The 23,548-nt window shown below is 45.5% G+C and overlaps 1 protein-coding gene across 1 annotated transcript in view; it reads left to right on the top strand.

Moving 5' to 3' along the window:
• Positions 1–20,063, top strand: part of SCRT2 (scratch family transcriptional repressor 2) — a 31,531-nt gene extending 11,468 nt beyond the window's left edge. The window contains exon 2 of the mRNA XM_060771874.2: positions 18,582–20,063. Coding sequence (XP_060627857.2) covers positions 18,582–19,291 — 710 coding nt within the window. The 3' untranslated portion in view covers positions 19,292–20,063. The remainder of the gene's footprint in view (positions 1–18,581) is intronic.
• Positions 20,064–23,548: the final 3,485 nt, after the last annotated feature.

Here is a 23,548-nt window from a genome sequence, read left to right as displayed (position 1 = left end):
AGCCAGGATTCGAACCCAAGTCTCCACATTCACATGACTACAGCACAATGATTCTTGGCCATGTGACAATGGCCACATTTTATTGAGTATCTTATTTAATTTAGTAGGGATTTTATATGCAGTTTTGTGTATTTTGTTTTATGTAAATTGTCATTAGGTTCTTGTGGGTTTTTTCGGGCTATAGAGCCATGTTCTAGAGGCATTTCTCCTGACGTTTTGCCTGCATCTATGGCAAGCATCCTCATAGATGCAGGTGAAACGTCAGGAGAAATGCCTCTAGAGCATGGCTCTATAGCCCGAAAAAACCCACAAGAACCTAGTGATTCCAGCCATGAAAGCCTTCAACAACACATTAAATTGTCATTGTTATTGATTTTATTGTTCTTGTGTATTTTTACTGCACTATTATGTGCTTTTGCAAGCTGCCCCAAGTTTCTTTTGGGAGATGGAGGTAGGATATAAATAAAGTATTATTATTATTATTATTATTATTATTATTATTATTATTATTTGAAATACCACAAGATGAGTCCATAGCAGACATTCTTCTGGCTGTTGTATTGGATCACATGTCAGACACTTCCCAAGTGTCTGGGACTGTGTGATGTATTGGCGAATAATGCATGCAGATCCCAGTAAGGTGGCCTTTTGCAGCTGACAGATGGTAATTTTGTCAGCGCCGATTGTGTTTAAGTGCAGGCCAAGGTCTTTAGGCACTGCACCCAGTGTGCTGATCATTACAGGAACCACCTTCACTGGCTTATTAAACAAATTAAACATGAGCCAACAATGTGATATGGTGGCAAAAAAAGCCAATGGGATTTTGGCCTGCATCAATAGGAGCATAGTGTCTAGATCGAGGGAAGTCATGCTACCCCTCTATTCTGCTTTGGTTAGACCACACCTGGAATATTGTGTCCAATTCTGGGCACCACAATTCAAGAGAGATATTGACAAGCTGGAATGTGTCCAGAGGAGAGTGACTAAAATGATAAAAGGTCTGGAGAACAAGCCCTATGAGGAGCGGCTTAGGAGTTGGGCATGTTTAGCCTGAAGAAGAGAAGGCTGAGAGGAGATATGATAGCCATGTATAAATATGTGAGAGGAAGCCACAGGGAGGAGGAGGGAGCAAGCTTGTTTTCTGCTTCCCTGGAGACTAGGGCGCGGAACAATGGCTTCAAACTACAAGAGAGGAGATTCCACCTGAACATGAGGAAGAACTTCCTGACTGTGAGAGCCGTTCAGCAGTGGAACTCTCTGCCCCGGAGTGTGGTGGAGGCTCCTTCTTTGGAAGCTTTTAAACAGAGGCTGGATGGCCATCTGTCAGGGGTGATTTGAATGCAATATTCCTGCTTCTTGGCAGAATGGGGGTGAACTGGATGGCCCAGGAGGTCTCTTCCAACTCTTTGATTCTATGCTTCTATGATTCACACTTGCCTTTAAAAAATTCACACTTGCCTTCTTTCTCCCACTTTTAGCCTTCTCTGCTAAAGAGTGCTGGTGCCTCACCAAAGTCCAAATCCCAGGATTCCATAGCACTGAGCCGCAACAGTTAAAGTGGTGTCAAACTGCACTCATTCTACAGTGTAGATGCACCCTGGGTTGCTTGGAGAATCATAGAATCAAAGAGTTGGAAGAGACCTCATGGGCCATCCAGTCCAACCCCATTCTGCCAAGAAGCAGGAATATTGCATTCAAATCACCCCTGACAGATGGCCATCCAGCCTCTGTTTAAAAGCTTCCAAAGAAGGAGCCAAGGTTCAGCACCTTGGTGAACTATGAAATTCTCTCCTTCCACCAGAGTTTGATTTAAACAGGCATTTGTCACTTCACTGGTTGTGCAGAAGGATCATTAATGGGGTGGGTGTACTGTACTTTTATGCACATTGTTATATATATATTTTAAAACGGCTTCCGTGCTGCTTTAAATTACTGTCATTGCAATACATTAGTTTATTGAACCGTTTTTTTCAAAAAAAAATCTTTTATATAACGTTCGTTCCTTTTTTTAGCAGCACTTTGTTTTCACTTATGCAGTGAGCTGACCCATGTTGAGAGAAAGACAGGATCGATGCTTTATAGATAAGTCGCTCCTTGAAAATCTGGAGTGTGATCCAGATGGGGAAAGGTATTGATGAGGAATCATAGAATCATTGAATTGGAAGAGACCTCGTGGGCCACTCAGTCCAACCCCATTCTGCCGAGAAGCAGGAAAATCGCACTCAAAGCACTCCCTACAGATGGCCATCCAGCCTCCACTTAAAAGCCTCCAAAGAAGGAGCCTCGACGCCACGCTGGGCTCCTTCCTGCATGGCAGAAGGAGCTAGACTGAATGGTCTTTATGGTCCCTTTCATCTCTATGTTTCTATAGTGACACGTAGCACAGTGTAGTAGCCTGACTGTTGAACTATAACTTCTGGAGATCAATGTTTGGATCTTGGGTTAGCCATGAGAGCCCACTGCATGAGCCCATAGAAGTCAAACACTCTTGGCCCCAGAAACCCTTGTGCTAGATTCACCTATCATTAAAATTTCCACCTAACCATTAGGAAGTATGTCCTGATTGTAAGAACTATTTGAATGTGGAACACACTACCTAGGAATGTGGTGGAGTCTATCTCTCTCTTTGGAGGTTTTGAAGCAGAGGCTGGATGGCCATCTGTTGGGAGTGCTTAGATTGTGTCTTCCTAAATGGCCCCTTGGTGGCGCTGCAGATTAAACCACTGAACTGCTGAACTTGTTGACCCAAAGGTTGGTTGTTTGAATCCGGGGAGTAGAGTGAGCTCCCACTTTTAGGCCCAGCATCTGCCAACTGAGCAATTTGAAAACATACAAATGTGAGTAGATCAGTAGGTACCACTTCTGCAGGAATGTGACGGTGCTCCATGCAGTCATGCTGGCCACATGACCTTGGAGGCATCTACGGACAACGCTGGCTCTCCAGCTTAGAAATGAAGATGAGCACCACCGCCTAGAGTTGGACTCCACTAGACTTAATGTCAAGATGGGAAACCTTTACCTTTTACTAAATGGCAGAATAGGGTTGGACCGGATGGCTTCTAGATTCTCTTCCAATTCTACATGGAACAATGGCTTCAAACTACAAGAAAGGAGATTCCATCTGAACATTAGGAAGAACTTCCTGACTGTGAGAGCCATTCAGCAGTGGAACTCTCTGCCCCGGAGTGTGGTGGAGGCTCCTTCTTTGGAGGCTTTTAAACAGAGGCTGGATGGCCATCAGTCAGGGGTGCTTTGAATGCAATATTCCTGCTTCTTGGCAGAATGGGGTTGGACTGGAAGGCCGATGAGGTCTCTTCCAACTCTATGATTCTATGATTCTATACTTTTAAGATACTATGGGGTCACCATGGAGTCCCCGGTGGCACAGTGGGTTAAAGCGCTGAGCTGCTGAGCTTGTTGACCAAAACGTCACAGGTTCGAATCCAGGGAGCAGGGTGAGCTTCCGCTGTCAGACCCAGCTTCTGCAACCTAGCAGTTCAAAAACATGCAAATGTGAGTAGATCAATATGTACCGCTCCGGCAGAAAGATTATGGCACTTCATGTAGTCATGCCAGCCACATGATCTTGGAGGTATCTACGGACAATGCTGGTTCTTTGGCTTAGAAATTGAGATGAGCACCACACCCCAGAGTTGGACGCAACTGGACTTAATGTCAGGGGAAAACCTATTGTTGAAGGCTTTCATGGCCGGAATCAGTGGGTTGTTGTAGGTTTTTTGGGCTATATGCCCATCTTCTAGAGTGTTAATGACCTCACTACCTCTGAGGATGCTTGCCATAGATGCAGGCGAAATGTCAGGAGAGAATGCCTCTAGAACAGTGTTTCTCAACCTGGGGGTCGGGACCCCTGAGGGGCTCATGAGGGGGTGTCAGAGGGGTCGCCAAAGACTATCAGAAAACAATATTTTCTGTTGGTCATGGGAGTTCTGTGTGGGAAGTTTGGTCCAATTCTATCGTTGGTGGGCTTCAGAATGCTCTCTGGTTGTAGATGAACTATTAATCCCAAGAACTCCAACTCCCAAATGTCAAGGTCTATTTTCCCCAAACTCCATCTGTGTTTATAATTGGGCATATTGAGTATCCGTGCCAAGTTTGGTCCAGATCCATCATTGTTTGAGTCCACAGTGCTCTCCGAATATAGGTGAACTACAACTCCAAAACTCAAGGGCAATGCCCGCCAAACCCTTCCAGTATTTTCTGTTGGTCATGGGAGTTCTGTGTGCCACATTTAGTTCAATTCCATCATTGGTGGAGTTCAGAATGCTCTTTGATTGTAGGTGAACTATAAATCCCAGCAACTACAACTCCCAAATGACAAAATCAATTCCTCCACCTCCCTCCCCAAACCCACCAGTATTAAAATTTAGGCATTTTGGATATTTGTGTCACATTTGGTCCAGTGAATGAAAATACATCCTGCATATCAGATATTTACATTAGGACTCATAACAGTAGCAAAATTGCAGTTATGAAGTAGGAATGGAAATAATTTTATGGTTGGGGGTCACCACACCATGAGGAACTGTGTTAAGGGGTCACGGCATTCGGAAAGTTAAGAAACACTGCTCTAGAACATGGCCATATAGCCCGAAAAAAAACGTACAACAGCCCACTTTACCTTTACCTTTACCTTTACTATGAGGTCACCATAAGTCAATGTTGACTTAAGGAGTCCCCAGTGGCGCAGTGGGTTAAACCCCTGTGCCGGCAGGACTGAAGACCGACAGGTCGCAGGTTCAAATCTGGGGAGAGGTGGATGAGCTCCCTCTGTCTGCTCCAGCTCTTCATGTGGGGACATGAGAGAAGCCTCCCACAAGGATGATAAAAACATCAAATCATCCGGGCGTCCCCTGGGCAACGTCTCTCAAACCAGAAGCGACTTGCAGTTTCTCAAGTTGCTCCTGACACGACAAAAAAAAAAATGTTGACTTGATGGCAAATAGCTCTAGAGTTAAAGCTAAATTGGTGCAATTAAATTCTCTGGAGGTTTTTAAGCAGAGGTTGGATGGCCATCTGTTTGGAGGGATTGGATTGTATTTTCCTGCCTGGCACAGTGGGGTTGGACTGGATGGCCCTTGTGGTCTCTTCCAGCTCTATGAGTCTATGATTCCCAACCCATATCGGCCTTTGGGTCGCCATAAGTCAGAAGCGACATGAAGGCACGCAACCACTATGGTGAAGAACCAGTGTGATGATGCGCTTTGAGCATTAGACTTAGCCTCTGGGTACTGAAATCCCTGCTCAGACACAGAAGCTTGCTGAGTGACCTTGGGCAAGTCATGCTTCTCAACCTAACAGAAAAGCAATAGGAAACCCAGCAAATCGTGCCAAGAAAAACCCTAGGATAGGGTTTCCGCAAATCGCAGCCGACTTGGAGGCGAGACCAAGCCTAATGCGACCTGACAATCCTTACCCCTGGCCATGGCGACTCATTCCTTCTCTCCCCTTCTTTGCATTTCCCCATCCGCTCATGCCAGGCAGTGACGCATGGAGGTCACAGGTGCCTGGCGCATCGGGGTGGATCCTGCCCTTTGCCAGGGCCTTTTTGAGGTGGCGCATTGATCGCACGAAAAGGCATCCTTTCCACACGGCCGAGTCCCCACTCAGGGCATAAGTGTGCATTGAAAGAAAAACAGAGGAAGGGGGAGAGGACGAATCTCCCCTTTGTGAGTCAGGCAAGAGAGGCACTTTGACTGCATTAAGGAGCAATCAATGTCAAGTGATCTCGAGTAGGAATCTCAAGTGTCAGGGGGAAAAAAGCATGAGAGCGCTCGCATTAGGACTGCCTGGCTCTCTCCTTCCCTCTCCCTCCCTCTTTTTTCCTACTTTTTTCTCCCCTTAATTCAGAAATACCTGCTCAGGAGCTTTGAGGCCTCCTTTCTTTCTCCACTGCATGAAAAAGCTGAGCCAAGCATAAAAACGCCGCATGCTCTTTCTCGATGGAGGCAGGGGTGCCCTTGAGAAGAGAAGTGCTTCTGGAGGATACCAGCACATACAGATTTGAATCATGCTGACTGAGTACCAACTGAGCAAATCCCTTCATTAGTATTTTTATTTTATTTTTTTGCACAAGGAGGCAAGGTAGGTCAGAGTCTTAATGGGACCAATTCTGCAGCAAGCAAGCATTAGGGCTTGTTTCCTTGCATCACCTTCAACCTTCAAGATGAGAGAAAGGAAACACAAGCTGTGATAAGACTAGCTTTCCCATTCTGCTCACACATTTCATAGGATGCAAACCAGAACGTGCCCAGAGGGGAAAGTTATTGATGACATTGGCCCCACCACAGTTTGAAACTGCATTATATGGTCAGGGGCGGCTCATCCATTACGCGAAGTAAGCGGTTGCAGAACACTTTTTTTTGCCAGGGGCACAGAGGCGCCTCTGTAAATGCCCCTCGACCGCCACTTGAGGAGCGCCCCCTCAGCTCACAACAGCCCTAGCAGTCCGGGGGGAGCCTCGGCTTTCTTGCCTCGCTGCCGGGTGATCCTCTTCCCAAAGGGGCCGGGCCCTTGAGCCTCGCCTAGCCCCTCTCATTCCTGCTCCACCTGGCCACCGGGTGCGCGAGCAGAGCCAGCACTCAATCGTTCTCCGTGTTCGATCCCTTCCTCATGACCGGTTTCCTTTCCCGATTCCCCGGCACTCCACCCGCCTCTTCTCCTCTCCCCAATCCACGGGTGGGCCAAGGGGCGGAGCCGCCACGCCTGGCCCGCTTCGGGTCCGGAGGCGTGTTTGAAGACCCCAGCGTGTGCACCAAAAGTCGCCTCTTCTCCTGACTTTCTCTTCAGCCATTGGGACCAAGAGAGAGAAAGAGAGAGATAGCAAGAGAGAGAGCCCCTCCGGCTGGAGGTATCTCCCACCTTTGTTTTTGTGCCTACCTTCAGGAAAGGTGGGCATCTCCACCTCTCTCTCTCTCTCTCTCTCTCTCTTGGTCCCAATGGCTGAGGAGAAAGTCAGGAGTAGAGGTGACTTTTGGTGCACACGGCAGTGTCTTCAGGCACGCCTCCGGACCCAAGGCAAGGGAGCAAGTGTGGCAAGTGTAGTTACTGGGATGTATAGTTCACCTACAATCAAAGAGCATTCTGAACTCCACCAATGATGGAATTAAACCAAATATGGCACACAAAACTCCCACGATGAACAGAAAATATATATCAATGATTAGTTTTGAGGGGGGGGGGCAGCGCCAAAATACTGTTTGCTTACCGTTGAAAATTACCTAGGGCCGCCTCTGGCAGCAAGCAAGCATTAGGGCTTGTTTCCTTGAATCACCTTCAACCTTCAAGACGAGGGAAAGGAAACACAAGCTGTGATAAGACCAGCTTTCCCATTCTGCTCACACATTTCATAGGATGCAAACCAGAACGTGCCCAGAGGGGAAAGTTATTGATTGTATTGGTCCCACCGCAGTTTGAAACTGCATTATATGGTCAATGCAGACTGGGCACTACAATTGACAAGCTGGAATGTGTCCAGAGGAGGGTGACTAAACTGATCAAGGGTCTGGAGAACAAGCCCTATGAAGAGCGGCTTAAAGAGCTGGGTATGTTTAGCCTGAAGAAGAGAAGGCTGAAAGGAGACATGTTACATAACGGCAATTTTGCTACTGCTGTGAACTGTAATGTAAATATCTGATATGCAGGATGTATTTTCATTCACTGGACCAAATCTGGCACAGATACCCAATACACCCAAATTTGAATACTGGTGGGATTGGGAGAGAGGAGTTAATTTTGTCATTTGGGAATTGTAGTTGCTGGGATTTATAGTTCATCTACAATCAAAGAGCATTCTGACCTTCACCAATGATGGAATTTGAATTTGAATATTGGCAAGGTTTGGTGAGGGGGGTGGACAGATTTCGTCATTTGGGATGGTAGTTGCTGGGATTTATAGTTTAGCTACAATCAAACTGCATTCTGAATTCCATCAATGGTGGAAGTGAACCAAACTTGGCACACAGAACTCCCATGACCAACAGAAAATACTGGAAGGGTTTGGTGGGCATTGACCTTGAATTTTGGAGGTGTAGTTCACCTACATCCAGAGAGCCCTGTGGACTCAAACAATGATGGATCTGGACCAAACTTGGCACAAATACTCAATATGTCCAAATGTGAACACTGGCGGAGTTTGGGGAAATAGACTTGACATTTGGGAATTGTAGTTGCTGGGATTTATAGTTCACCTACAATAAAAGAGTGCATTTCCCATATGCGTCAGCCTCAGGCAGGCCCATCCTTTTCCAAATTCATCTCTGAGCATGCACTGAGTGCATTTTCTGCATGGTGCTCACAATACTGCTGTGATGTTGGGTTTCAGAATAGGGCAGGGTGGCTTAAAGTATCTAATATATGCCCAACCATTCCTTAAAGTACACCTGAGGATGCACAGAGTGCATTTCCCATATACGTCAGACTCAGGCAGGCACTATCCTTTTCCAAATTCACCTCTGAGCATGCACAGAGTGCATTTTCTGCATGGTACACAGAACATTGCTGTGATGTTGGGTTTCAGAATTTGCCAAGTTGGCTTAAAGTATCTAAGATAGGCCCGACCATTCCTTAAAGTAAATTTGAGGATGGACAGAGTGCATTTCCCATATGCGTCAGACTCAGGCAGGCACCATCCTTTTCCAAATTCACCTCTGAGCATGCACTGAGTGCATTTTCTGCATGGTGCTCACAATACTGCTGTGATGTTGGGTTTCAGAATAAGGCAGGGTGGCTTAAAGTATCTAATATATGCCCGACCATTCCTTAAAGTTCATCTGAGGATGCACAGAGTGCATTTCCCATATGTGTCAGACTCAGGCAGGCACCATCCTTTTCCAAATTCATCTCTGAGCATGCACAGAGCATTTCCCATACACGTCAGCCTCAGGCAGGCATCATCCTTTTTCAAATTCACCTCTGAGCATGCACAGAGAGCATTTCCTGCACGGTGCTCACAATACTGCTGTGATTTTGGGTTTCACAATAGGACAAGTTGACTTAAAGTATGTAGAATTTAAGATATGCCTGACCATTCCTTAAAGCACCTCTGGGGATGCACAGAGTGCATTTCCCATATGCGTCAGCCTCAGGCAGGCGCCATCCTTTTCCAAATTCACCTGCGCAGCACACCAGAGATAAGGAACTCATTATGTGATAATCATTTCGAGCCGCTTGCGAGGCAAGAAGCACCGAATGAGCGATTCCCATCAATGTACACGTCTCCTTTTTGCACCCTTGGGGATGGAAGCGCCTTTTCCTGAAAGAGTTTGCAAGCTCTCGGTTCAAGGAGAACGAAGGAGGGAGGGCAACCATGCTGCGCTTTCCGGGGAAGGTGTGAAAAATTGCTGAGGAAAGCAATTTCGCTTTCTATTTTTTTCCCACCAAGCCTGTGTGTGACTACACTTGGTAAACAAGAGGGAGCAAAGCAGAGAAAGAGGGGAAAGATTTGCAGAGGAGAGAAAGCTTGAGGTTGGGAGGGAAGAAAGAAAGGAGGCGATATCGGCTAAATCCCTTGAAGGTCACATTCCCAACATCACCCCCAACATCAGCAGAAAATGTGCATTTTTAACCAATTGCCAAGGGCACCTTCTTGCCTTGACAGGAAGCCCAAAGAAGCGTCTAGTGTGTGTGTGTGTGTATTTCTGTTCATACAAAACTGATATTCTAGAAGGGACACAGAAGGACATTTCCACTCCATTGTGAGTCTTGCTTTAATTATGGTCATAACACCAGCAAAAGAAGATTTCCAGGTTTTGACCTTCAAAAGGCAGCATTGGCTGGATCTACATTGAACATATAATGCAGTTCCAAACCGCATTATATGGCACTGAAAGCATACTATAATGCTTTCAATGCAATGAAGCTGCATTATATGTGCCTAGGGTAAAGGTAAAGGTTTTCCCCTGACATGAAGTCCAGTCGTGTCCGACTCTGAAGGGTGGTGCTCATCTCCATTTCTAAGCCCAAGAGCTGGCGTTGTCCATAGACACCTCCAAGGTCATGTGACCAGCATGACTGCATGGAGCGCCATTACCTTCCCACCAGAGCTGTACCTATTGATCTACTCACATTTGCATGTTTTCGAACTGCTACATTGGCAGAAGCTGGGGCTGACAGCGGAAGCTCACTCTACTCCCTGGATTTGAACCTGTGACCTTTCGATCAACAAGCTCAGCAGCTCAGCGCTTTAACCCACTGTGCCACGGGGGGCTTAAATATGTGCCAACACTGACCATATCATACAGTCCCAAATTGCATGACAAGGCAGTGTAGATCTAGCCACCATGAGTGGTTTCAGTGTAATTTTTGTGTCTTCAACAAATCCATCTTCTGTTTAGATCAGTGTTTCTCAACCTTCCTAATGCCTTGACCCCTTAACTTCCTCATGTTGTGGTGACCCTCAACCATAACATTATTTTCATTTCTGCTACATAACCGCAATTTTCTACTACTATGAAATATAATGTAAATTTCTGATATGCAGGATGTATTTTGATTAATTGGAACAAATTTGTTACAAATACCCGATACGCCCAAATTTGAATACTGGTGGGGTTTGGGGGGGGGGGGGTTGGTTTTGTCACTTGGGAGTTGTCGTTGCTGGGATTTATAGTTAACTTACAATCAAAGAGTATTCTGAACTCCACCAACAATGGAATTGAATCAAACTTGAATTCCCATTACCAGCAGAAAATACTGGGAGGGTTTGGTGTGCATTGACCTTGAGTTTTGGAATTGTAGTTCACCTACATCCAGAGAGTACTGTGGACTCAAACAAAGATAGACCTAGACCAAACTTGGAGTGAGACCTAGACAAAACTTGGTGTGAATATGCAATATGCTCAAATGTGAACACTGGTGGTGTCTGGGGAAAATAGACCTTGACATATGCGAGTTGTAGTTCCTGGGATTTATAATTCACCTACACTCAAAGAGCATTCTGAACCCCATCAATGATAGAATTGAGAAAAACTTCCCACGCAGAACCCTTATGTATTGTTGAAGGCTTTCATGGCTGGAATCACTGGTTTGTTGTTGGTTTTTCGGGCTATATGGCCATGTTCTAGAGGCATTCTCTCCTGACGTTCACACCAAGCTCCAGCATTCACACCTAGCTCCATTCACACCTAGCTCCAGCAGACAAGAGTCATTATTTATTTATTTATTTATTTACTTTACTTTACTTTACTTGTATACCGCAGTTTCTCAGCCTAGCTGGCGACTCAACGCGGTTAACAACAAAATACAACAGTCAACAATATATAATTTAAAACCATAAAAGCATAATACACAATATTGGCACAACAATAACAATCCAATGCATCTCATGACTAAAATCGTGATCCAGTTTCGTCGTCCATATTACCAATCCTGTAATCATCACATTCATTGCACTGATTAACCAAATGCCTGTTTGAACATCCAGGTTTTTAATCTTCTTCGGAACACCATCAGCGAGGGGGCTGATCTTACCTCCATGGGAAGGGCGTTCCATAGCCGAGGGGCCACCACAGAAAAGGCCCTGTCTCTCGTCCCCGCCAGCCGCACCTGTGAAGCAGGCAGGATAGAGAGCAAGGCCTCCCCAGAAGATCTTAGGGTCCTGGTGGGCTGATAGGCCAAGATACGTTCGGATAGGTAGGTTGGGCCAGAACTGTTTAGGGCTTTAAAGGCCAATGCCAGCACCTTGAATTGAGCCCGGTAGCAGATCGGCAGCCAGTGGAGCTGGTGCAGCAGAGGAGTAGTATGCTCCCTGTGCTCCGCTCCTGTTAGTATCATGGCTGCCGAACGTTGGACTAATTGGAGCTTCCGAGCCTTTGTCCCACTCTGGTCTTTCACAGATATATAAGCCCATTTTCCTAGTTCCAACAAACCTCACTACCTCTGAGGATGCTTGCCATAGATGCAGGCGAAACGTCAGGAGAGAATGCCTCTAGAACATGGCCATATAACCCGAAAAAACTTACAACAACCCAGAACCCTTATGCTTTAAAGGGAGCCTCCCTCCAACCTCGCATGCTCTCCATCACCCACACATGTGCACCACACTGCCATGTGCCGAACACACCTGCTCTTCCATCCTGTTTGAAATCTCAGAAACAGCCCTCCCCTTGGTTGAGAGGCCGGCCAATCATAGTGGAGGTGGGCTTTTGGTGGGAGGATTCGCTGTCCGTTTCCAAAAAGGAAGAGAAGGACATGCGGAGAGATCTTCAGCCTTCTCTGCCAAAGTGGTTCCTAAGTCCATCAGAAATATATCTTTTCTGGTCTTTGGCAACCCCACTGAAACCCTCTCCAGACCCCCTCCCAGGGGTCCCAGCCCATCAGCTTAAGAAACACTGGTTTTAAAATACTACTGCTGCTATCCTTTCTTTGGAAAGCAAAAAGCAATAGCGTAAAGCCTTTGAGGACCTTGACTGAATAATACATCTTGAATTTGGAAGTAGACAGTTCTCTCTCTGGGTTGTTGTAGGTTTTTTCGGGCTATATGGCCATGTTCTAGAGCCATTCTCTCTTGACGTTTCGCCTGCATCTATGGCAAGCATCCTCAGAGGTAGTGAGGTCTGTTGGAACTAGGAAAATGGGTTTATATATCTGTGGAATGACCAGAGTGGGACAAAGGACTCTTGTCTGCTGGAGCTAGGTGTGAATGTTTCAACTGACCACCTTGATTAGCATTTGATTGCCTGGCAGTGCCTGGAGCAAACTTTTGTTGAGAGGTAATTAGGTGTTCCAGATTGTTTCCTGTCTGTTGTTTTGCTGTTGTAATTTTAGAGTTTTTTAATACTGGTAGCCAGATTTTGTTCATTTTCATGGTTTCCTCCTTTCTGTTGAAATTGTCCACATGCTTGTGGATTTCAATGGCTTCTCAGTGTAGTCCGATATGGTGGTTGTGAGAGTGGTCCAGCAATGCTGCGTTTGGTGTTCCCTATGTAGACTTGTGCACAGTTCTCTCTCTTTCTTAAGGTGCATCTACACTGTAGAATTAATGCAGTTTGATGCTGCTTTAACTGCCGAGAGTCAATGCTATGGGATGCTGAGAATAGCACTCGTGGGAAGGGAAGGCTCAAGACCTTATGAAATTTGGGACCTGCACTAATTTCATTCTTAAAGGAAGCCATGAGTGAGTAGCTGTAGCCATTTTCTTCCTGCTGCAAGAGGTTGGCACATTTTAGGAAGTCTGATCCCTCTCCTTCAGCTCCATCCATTTGCCTAGAAAAGCTTGCCCTGCTCTGGTTATTCTGCTGTATACAACAGCAAAAGTACGCAGTGGCCTGTTGTCCGCAGTTCAGAGTTAAGACTCCCCAGGGTTTTGAAATGGGAAAACTGGGCACTGCATGGCAAACAATAATGTGTTTGCACATGTGTGCATCGGAGAGGAGATGCATTCACCCCCAGCTTGAAGCAGAGGAAATTATGGCCAAAATGCTGCAGATGAATTGCTGATAGAGATTTTGCTGGAGGGGGTGGGATTTGGTGGAAGCCTGCTGTCTTTTGCACAAAGGCTCCTCTTACTGGACACTTTGGAGAACTGCAAATGAAGCTGGCCTCCATCCCATGTCTCTTCGATAGCATTGCATACTATTTAAGAACAGAGCCAGTCCTTGTTGTTGTGATTTTCCAAATTGCTTCTGACTTTTCATGAGGTTTTCCAGGCTAGATTAATTCTGATTTCGAATTCTTGCTTTGCCTTCCTCTGAGGCTGAGAGAGAGTTTCCATGGCTGAGCAGGGATTTAAACCTTGGTCACTCCAAGTCATACATTTGGTACTCAAATTGGATGTCGAAATACACTTGCGGTTCTTTTACATGAAGCCTCCAGTGGCACAATGGGTTAAACCCTTATGCTGACAGGACTGCCGACTGATAGGTCAGCGGTTCGAATCAGGGGAGAGCGGGTTGAGCTCCCTCTGTCAGCTCCAGCTCCCCATTTTTTTTGTCGTGTCAGGAGCAAGTCGCTGTGGGAGGCTTCTCTCATGTCCCCGCATGAGGAGCTGGAGCTGATAGAGGGAGCTCATCCGCGCTCTCCCTGGATTTGAACCTGCGACCTGTCGGTCTTCAGTCCTGCCGGCACAGGGGTTTAAGCCACTGCGCCACCGGGGGCTCTTGTCCCCATGTGGGAACATGAGAGAAGCCTCCCACAAGGATGGTAAAACATCAAAAGCATCCAGGCATCCCCTGGACAACATCCTTGTAGCTGGCCAATTCTATCACAACAGAAGCGGCTTGCAGTTTCTCAAGTCGTTCCTGACACACACATAAAACACCTGGTGGCTTTGCCTTTGTCTTCCTCTGAGGCTGAGAGAGTGTGACCGTACTGGTACGGCTGTACGAGGAACTCCAACTTCTTTTCCTTTCTATTGAGTGTTTGCATGTATTCCAAAGTTCCATGCATTTTGCAAGAAGGTGGCTTCCCTTCCCTTCCCTTCAATGACCCATCAATTGTCATTATGTTCTTTAGTTCTGCCCCTTTTTCTGGGTTAAGGAGGGGGAAGCCTTTCGTACAGGACGTGAATCAGTTCCACCTGTAGAAAGCTTCGTCTTTTACAGCTTTGCTGGGGGGATCCAGTCCCCAGCTCTACAGAGAACTACTGCATAGCCTTTGTTGGGGAATTTAGTTCCACAACTCTACAGCCAGCTCTTTGCTGGAGAAATACAGCTCCACAGTTTTACAGCCAGCCTTCGCTGGGAATTGAAAGCCGCCTTTCCTCTTGGAAATCTACTAAAGGACTCTGATTGGTAAGGACCATTCGCGGCAGCCATAAAGCAATTTGAATCAGGTGTAGGGGGCCCACGCCAGCAGAGCTTAAACCAGATTGCCCAGGGAAAGGTCAAGGATTTCCCTTGTAGAAGGAAGAAACAGTTTATGAAGAAAGTTGCCTTCCCTTGTGGACAAGATTTAAGCAAGCCACCAGTTGATTCAAAGCCTTGAAGTTTTTGTTTGATTTATTGAAGATTTAAGCGACAATAAAACATTTGTTGAACTTTCTAAGTCTTTAAAAGAACTTTGTGTGGGGAAATCCGAAAGGCCTCTCAGCCGAGGCACCCCCAGTGTCCCGTTGGGCATTCAGAAAACACATCCTGTCTACAGACTCTTTCACAGGCCCAGCGCGTGACAGCACAGTGACTTTGCCCAAAATCACACAGTAGGTTTCCATAGCTGAGTGGGAATTCAAGCCCTCGTCTTCCAGAGACTTAATTCAACAAATAACCCACTGTATTGCACCTACATACTGCAATTCACTGGGCATCCAACTGAAACTACAAACTACAGGTTGAGTATCCCTTATTTAAAATGCTTAGGACCAGACGTGTTCAGGATTTCGACGATTATCGGATTTTGGAATACTTGTATTTGTATATATTATGAGATATATTGGAGCTGAGACCCAAGTCCAAACATGAAATTCATTTACGCTTTATGAATCCTTTATGTGATATCAACTGGCTATTTTTAGAGTTTATATGCTTCTAGTTTCCATTGTCGCAAGCTGTTTTGGTTGGGTTACTGCAAAGCTTTCATATCTTTTTGCTATGTGAAAAATATAGATTCCAAAGAAATAGGCTTCCTAAGCTCTGTCCACTGGGCTCTGTCTGGCTTGTTAGATCTGTTAAGCCTGAAAACAGGGCATAACCCAAGGTGCAATGCGGGGAGGCTGGGTTCCCATATCTCGGCTAGCAGAATGCAAAATACATTTATTGGGAAACGAAAAACCCGGGGGATTAAAGGGAAAGAAATCTCTGTCTGGTACAGACACACAGAGAGAGCTAATTTCCTTTTCCAGCAAAGCTTTTGACGGCGGCTAATTCTGCCAGCACCGGGCGCATGAGGCTTGGAAAGAGCTCGGCAAACAAAGGAGCATCATGCATGCCTTTCCACAGCAATAAGATGTGCTTGTCCTGCCTTCTCTGGGGAAATAAGAGGAACTGAAGTGGAAAGGCAAGGGGGAGCCTCTTTTGCCGGCCTTTCTTGTCCAATTTCCTCTCCACTGATGGAGGGAGACGCTGAGCCGAGTCGGGTCAGCACACTTGTCCATGTGTGTATATATATATATATATATATATATATATATATATATATATATATATATGGAAGAATATATAACATTGGCTACCAAATAGACTTGTAATGCCTTCCTCCGCTGAATGGCCTTTAGATATTGGGCACATGCTTTTGGCCAAGACAGCTGGGAAGGATAGGAAGTGTGGTTACACCAAGCCGGAAGACTCCAAAAGCAGTTAGCTCCAAAACCATATATTCTGGGGGTAATTCAGAGTGTCAAATTCCAGATTAGTCTCAGGATGGTTCTGAGTACTAGCCAACCCATCCCACTCCACCAGTGGGTGAGAAGGAGTCCTGACAGTCCAATGGTGTCAAATACAGTTTAGTGCTGCTGGACGGTCATCCTTAGCATTCCCATCCCATTCTCCTTGTATTGGTCAGCAGGCATGACGTGGCTTATTTATTTATTTGTTGGGTCAGGGCAACCAGTCAATTGTATTACATTTCTAACAAAACAAAACAAACAAACGGACAAAAAACACAAAATTTGCAAGTTTGGTAGTTGATTATAACATTTTTAACAAAACAAACAAACAGACAGACAAAACACAAAGTTTGCAAGCTTGATAGTTGATTAAATGTCCTTTGACCAGTATCTGGCCACTTGGAGTGCCTCTGGTGTTGCCACAAGGAGGTCCTCCATTGTGCATGTAGCAGGGCTCAGGGTGCATTGCAGCAGGTGGTCAGTGGTTTGCTCTTCTCCACACTCGCATGTTGTGGATTCCACTTTGTGGCCCCATTTCTTGAGGTTGGCTCTGCATCTCGTGGTGCCAGAGCGCAGTCTGTTCAGCGCCTTCCAAGTCGCCCCGTCTTCTGTGTGCCCAGGGGGGAGTCTCTCATTTGGTTTCAGCCATTGGTTGAGTTTCTGGGTTTGAGTCTGCCACTTTTGGACTCTCACTTGCTGAGGTGTTCTAGCGAGTGTCTGTGTAGATCTTAGAAAACTATTTCTTGATTTAAGTCGTTGACGTGCTGGCTGATACCCAAACAGGGGATGAGCTGGAGATGTCTCTGCCTTGGTCCTTTCACTATTGGCTGCTACTTCCCGGCGGATGTCAGGTGGTGCAATACCGGCTAAACAGTGTAATTTCTCCAGTGTTGTAGGGCGCAGATACCCTGTGATAATGCGGCATGTCTCATTAAGAGCCACATATACTGTTTTAGTGTGGTGAGATGTGTTCCACACTGGGCATGCGAACTCAGCAGCAGCATGGCGCAAGGGCAGATGTCTTCATTGTGTCTGGTTGTGTTGACGTGGCTACTGTTCATCGTTCATCCCCTGGAGTGATGTAGACTAGGGAAGAAAAGAGGAGGAATTGTCCCTTCTCTTCTCCAATCACCAACATCACTCCAGGTGATGAGTGACAGACGCTAGCCATGTCACTAGCCAGCCATGGCTATGATGAGAGCCGAAGGGTGATGGTGAGTGCCATTCTATGCTCACAGGCTGCCTAAATTTGGGGAATACAAGGTGGCCATGCAAACATTTGCAGCTGAATCTGTCTCAAACACTTTCTGCTTCATTCGGAAAAATGCTGCACTTGCAGAGCTCAGGCGGTGTTATATTTAGGTGTCGGACTTTGGTGGAGAGGTGGCTGCCAAAGTAGCGGAAATGGTCAACATTTTCTAAGGTGCTGACATACTGATGGGAAGGGTTTGACCTGTGGTGTAGAAAATGGAAAAAAGATTGTACCAGCAGAATTGCACTGAAAAGATATTGTCTGTAATAGACAGTGTTTTTCCAAATACGAAGAAGCCACTTCAGATTTCTGCAACATTGTCAGTGTCAATAGCTACAAATAAAAGTTTGTTTTCAACTCTTAAATGTTTGAAAACACAATGGGGTAAGAAAGACTGACTGGACTTGCACTCTGGAGTATCCACTAAAGTTTATTGGAAGAGCCTTTTCCTGTCAAAATTGTATTGACACAGGGTTGTTGTAGGTTTTTTCGGGCTATATGGACATGTTCTAAAGGCATTTTCTCCTGACATTTCGCCTGCATCTATGGCAAGCATCCTCAGAGGTAGTGAGGTCTGTTGGAACTGTGTATTGACACGGTTTTCAAGTGTTTCCAACAGGTGTTGTATTCTTTTGTAAACACTAAATTACCAATTGAGAGCCATTTTCAGGGGGGTTTTAGACTTGAAACTTTGTAGCTAAAATAGAAATTTGATTTCATTTAGTCTATACAAAATATTAAATGAGTTATAGAATTTAAGTTATTTTGTATTATGGACCTTCTCTTCATAATTCACTTAAAAAATTGTTTCAATCCCTCCCCCCTCAGGATGTTTTTCCTTTTGATATGCACTTGTTCTAATCAATCAAAAGGTAAATCTCCCCAATCTTTCATGCACTATTTTGTGTCTGCATATAAATGGGCATGCCATGTTGGTTAGAACAAGGTGAAAGGACTATGTGAGAGCTCAAACCTGTGTTTCTCGACATCAGTGATTTTCTGAAATTCTTTTACTAACTTTCCTAATAACATCATCTCTTTTATGTCTTGTAGGTTATCTCCAGAGTTGCATCTCATCGTCTGGCTATAAGAATGAGAAGAAGAAGTTGGGGCTCCATTTGCCCTCCTCGGACCCGATCTATGTGCCAATCCATGAGGATTACAGTGACCCGGAGAGCCCCCAGTCCAGCCTCTCCTCCCACTACTTCCATGGCGAGGCCGCTGTCACCGAGAGCTACTCAATGGATGCCTTCTTTATCACTGATGGGCGCTCCCGACGCCGGAGTGAAGGCCCTCGGCGGGGGAGCCACCGCCACTCCTGCAATGAGTGCGGCAAGACCTATGCCACTTCGTCCAACCTCAGCCGGCACAAGCAGACCCACCGCAGCCTGGACAGCAAGATGGCGAGGAAGTGTCCGACCTGCAACAAGGCATACGTCTCCATGCCGGCGCTTGCCATGCACATCCTGACCCACAACCTGAAACACAAGTGCGATGTCTGTGGCAAGGCCTTCAGCCGGCCCTGGCTGCTGCAAGGACACATGCGCTCCCACACTGGCGAGAAACCTTTCGGCTGCTCTCACTGTGGCAAGGCCTTTGCTGACCGCTCCAACCTGCGGGCCCACATGCAGACCCACTCAGCCTTCAAACACTACAAGTGCAAGCAGTGCGAGAAGACCTTCGCCCTCAAGTCGTACCTCAACAAGCACTACGAGTCGGCCTGCTTCAAGGGGGCTGAGCACAGCTGCGAAATGGAAAACTGAGAGGCCCTTTCCTCTCATCCTGGGAGCAAAAGGGACCCCCGTCAACCACATTCAGGGATCCGAAGTTAAGCAAAGGAAGCAAAAGGAGAACACGAGTGCAACCAAACCGATCCAGCTTTTTCAGCTGCTTTTAACATATCCCGGTTTCCTACCCACTTCCACCGTTGTCCTCAGCTGACTCCGATTGCTGCAAAATTGGATAAATAGTTTGCACATGGTTAACTCAGCAGAACAGAGAGGAGCAGATTGAATCTTGCACTTCCCTGTAGACTCAAGCAAAAGGAAACTGCTGCAGCATCTCCAAGCTTGTCTGTTCTTCCATATTAATAATTTTGGCCGCTTGGAACCACTCTGATGTCGCTTTGCCACACACATCCCAGTTTTCCGTTGTGAAATGTTGAAAGGTTTGGCAACCTCAGGACTTTGGGAACGAACCACAAACCATTCTGTTAGGAGAAGGATGTTCTTGGAGAAAACCTTGGATGTAGTCAGTTCACTGGATGCTCTTCCTTCATCCAACACTTTAGTGGGTTTGGAAGGAGATTGACAGTCGACGCTGAACTCCAACAACATTCAAACCCTGTTTCCTTTTCTTTTTCTTCTCCTCCCTTTTCCATATCATCAACTGAAGCAATAACGTTATCCGGTCTTGCTGGAAAGGGTCGGATGTTCTCCGAGGCAAGACGACACTTGACTGTTTTTCAGGATTGCTGAAAGAGAAGAAGAAAGACGGGATCTCTTTTCTCTTTTTCAGAAAACTTGGGGTGGGGTGGGGTGGGGACTCTGGGTTTATTTATTGTTTAATTTATTTACAGTATTTATTTCAGTGCTGCTCCTTCTCCCCTTTTTGGGGGGAAGAACAAAACGTTTCAGTGTCGCTCTCTTGGGAAGCAACTGTCTCGGGAGTACAGAACAAATGCATATAAGCTGTGAAAACCTGACAAAAGGGGATTGTGAAAATGGGGTTGTGTGTGTGCTGCTGTCGAGCGTCAGGTATGGAATGGTTCGGTGAGGCGGCTGTTCGCGGTTTTGAACGCAAGGAAGAGATTACCATATTATCTATTGGGTGTCGGGGAAAAGGGGGATTTTCTTTTGTATTTGAATGAAAGATCTGAGATGCGCAGCAAGAAAACTTGGACGGGAGGGAGAATTTCTTAACGCATTGCCATGTTGAGTACAATGCTCTGTTAATGAATGCATATGGAATGGGCTTGCCAAATTTGGTTACTGTTCACATCAAGGCAAAACATCCAGATTAGTATTACATATAGCTTGAGAGGCAACTGGAAACTTAATTCAGACGTCAAACTAAGATACGTCTAGTCCGGTGGCCTGGATGGAAACATAATGGTGTAGGCATGCATTGTACTGTTGTTTGCTTTCAGGTTGTTTCTTACTTACTTATGGCAACTCTAAGGTGAATAGATTCTGCGGTTTTCTTGGCAAGATTTGTGCATTGGCTTTCTCAGAGGCTGAGAAGTGTCTGCTGCTAAGCATAGTTTGCTATACTTAACTAGGCGTGCACCTGCACTGGGAACTGGATGCAGAATGACACCATTTTCACTTCCATGGTGGGACATGAGAGAAGCCTCCCACAAGGATGATAAAAACATCAAATCATCCGGGTTTCCCCAGGGCAATGTCCTTGCAGACGGCCAGTTCTCTCACACCAGAAGCAACGTGCAGTTTCTCAGGTAGCTCCTGATACGACAAAAAACAAAACAACCCACCCCAGTCATTCCACAGATATATAAACCCATTTTCCTATTTCCAACAGACCTCACTACCTCTAAGGATGCTTGCCATAGATGCAGGCGAAACATCAGGGGAAATGCCTCTAGAACATGGCCCTATAGCCCGAAAAAACCTACAAGAACCTAGTGATTCCAGCCATGAAAGCCTTCGACAGTACATAAAACAAAAACAACTTCCATGACTCCATGTGAATTTTTGTGTGTGTCAGGAGTGACTTGAGAAACTGCAAGTCATTTCGGGTGTGAGAGAATTGGACGTCTGCAAGGATGTTGCCCAAGGGATATGCAGATGTTTTGATGTTTTACCATCTTTGTGGGAGGCTTCTCTCATGTCCCTACATGGGGAGCTGGAGCTGACAGAGGGAGCTCAACCCGCTCTCCCTAGATTCGAATCACTGACCTGTCGGTCAGCAATTCTGCTGGCATAAAGGTTTAACCCATTGTGCCACCGGGGGTTCATTCCATGTGAAAGAATTCTGGAAGCTGAAAGTTGGTGAGGTATCAGCACTCTTTGGCACAGACAACTGAAGATCTTGTCCAACTTCAGCTTCAGTGATTCCATAGCATTGTGCCATGTTAAAGTATAGAATTGTAAAATCAAAGAGTTGGAAGAGACCTCATGGGCCATCCAGTCCAACCCCATTCTGCCAAGAAGCAGGGATATTGCATTCAAATCACCCCTGACAGATGGTCATCCAGCCTCTGTTTGAAAGCTTCCAAAGAAGGAGCCTCCACCACACTCCAGTCAAAGTACAGTCAAACTGGATTAATTTTACAGTACAGTTGCATTTTAAGGAGTGATTATGAATACAGAATAGTTACAGATGAGTGAGAGTGCATCCTGCATGATTGAAATGTTCTTGATTCTGTTCCTGTACTTATCCTGAGTTAAAATAAATTGACCAGGGGTACATCTACCAGGAACAAAATCTGGAACTTTCTGGCGTTTCCAACTAATCTAGATAATAATTTGGTATTCATCATCACTACTTAGTCGCAACTGTAATACTGTTGTCACAAATGTCACTGCACCCCCCCCCCCCCCCCCAATTTGCTTTGTCAACATCAGCTGCATGGAGAGAAGGAGAGTATTTCCATCAGATTTGTGGTCAGGGCAGGAGAGGTAACTATGAGTGCATCTACACCAGGCATGAGCAAACTTCAGCCCTCCAGATATTTTGGACTTCAACTCCCACAATTCCTAACAGCCGGAGTTGGGAGTTGAAGTCCAAAACATATGGAGGTCTGAAGTTTGCCCATGCCTGATCTACACTGTCGAATTAATGCAATTTGATACCACTTTGATTATCACAGCTCAATGCTATGGAATCCGGGGAGTTATAGTTTGGTGAAGCACCAGCCATTATTGGCAAAGGAGGCCAACTACAGTTCCCATGATTCCATAGCATTGTGCCATGGTAGTTAAGAATAGTGTCAAACTGCAGCAATTTTACAGAGTAGATGCACCTTTAGTTAACTTAGGCCCCATCTACACTGCCATATAATACAGTTTGAAACAGTGTAGCCTCATATAATGCAGTTTCAAACTGCATTATATGGTAGTGTAGATAGAACCTTATATACTGAACTAAATAGTTGATGTAGAATACAACGTTCATGGATTCAACTTTCCACGGCTTGAAAATATGCCCAAAAAATCCCCAAAAGCATATAATGAGACTTGAGCATCCATGGATTTTGGTAGTTCTTAATGTCACACCATTTCCTATAACATATATACTCATGTATAACATATATACTCATGTATAAGTCACTATAACATATATACTCATGTATAAGTCAGTGTCATTTATAACTCAATGGCAAGTTTTGGGGGTCCATAATTGGGGATTTTGATGTAACTTGTGGATAAATTGAGGGTCATTACTCTAGTATTTTTCCATTTAGACACTTTGGAGAGAATAGAGAGAGTCAGTACTTCTTTGGCCCCTTCCACACAGCTGTATAAAATCCACATTGAACTGGATTATATAGCAGTGTGGACTCAGATAACCCAGTTCAAAACAGATATTGTGAATTATCTGCCTTGCTATTCTGGCTGGGTGGAAGGGTCCTTTTAGGTTCTCCCAGAATGAACTAAGCTCTTACCTTTCACCATTCAACTCAAAAAATAAGTTTGCTTCTTTTTTGATAAGCGCTAAGGTACAGTACTGAAATTGACCTGTGAATCCCAGGCTTTTGGGATCAATTTTTCTAGACTTTTACATGAGTATATACAGTATATTGTCGAAGGCTTTCATGGCTGGAATCACTGGGTTGTTGTAGGTTTTTTCGGGCTATATGGCCGTGGTCTAGAGGCATTCTCTCCTGACGTTTCGCCTGCATCTATGGCAAGTATCCTCAGAGGTAGTGAGGTCTGTTGGAACTAGGAAAAAGGGTTTATATATCTGTGGAATGACCAGGGTGAGACAAAGGACTCTTGTCTGTTGGAGCTACCAGTATTAAAAAACTCTAAAATTACAACAGCACAATAACAGAGAGG

The sequence above is a fragment of the Anolis sagrei genome, chromosome 4 (assembly GCF_037176765.1).
Source record: "Anolis sagrei isolate rAnoSag1 chromosome 4, rAnoSag1.mat, whole genome shotgun sequence".
In the NCBI taxonomy this organism is placed as follows: Eukaryota; Metazoa; Chordata; class Lepidosauria; order Squamata; family Dactyloidae; genus Anolis; species Anolis sagrei.
Note: the sequence above shows the minus strand (reverse complement) of the source record. Positions and strands in the feature narration are given on the sequence as shown.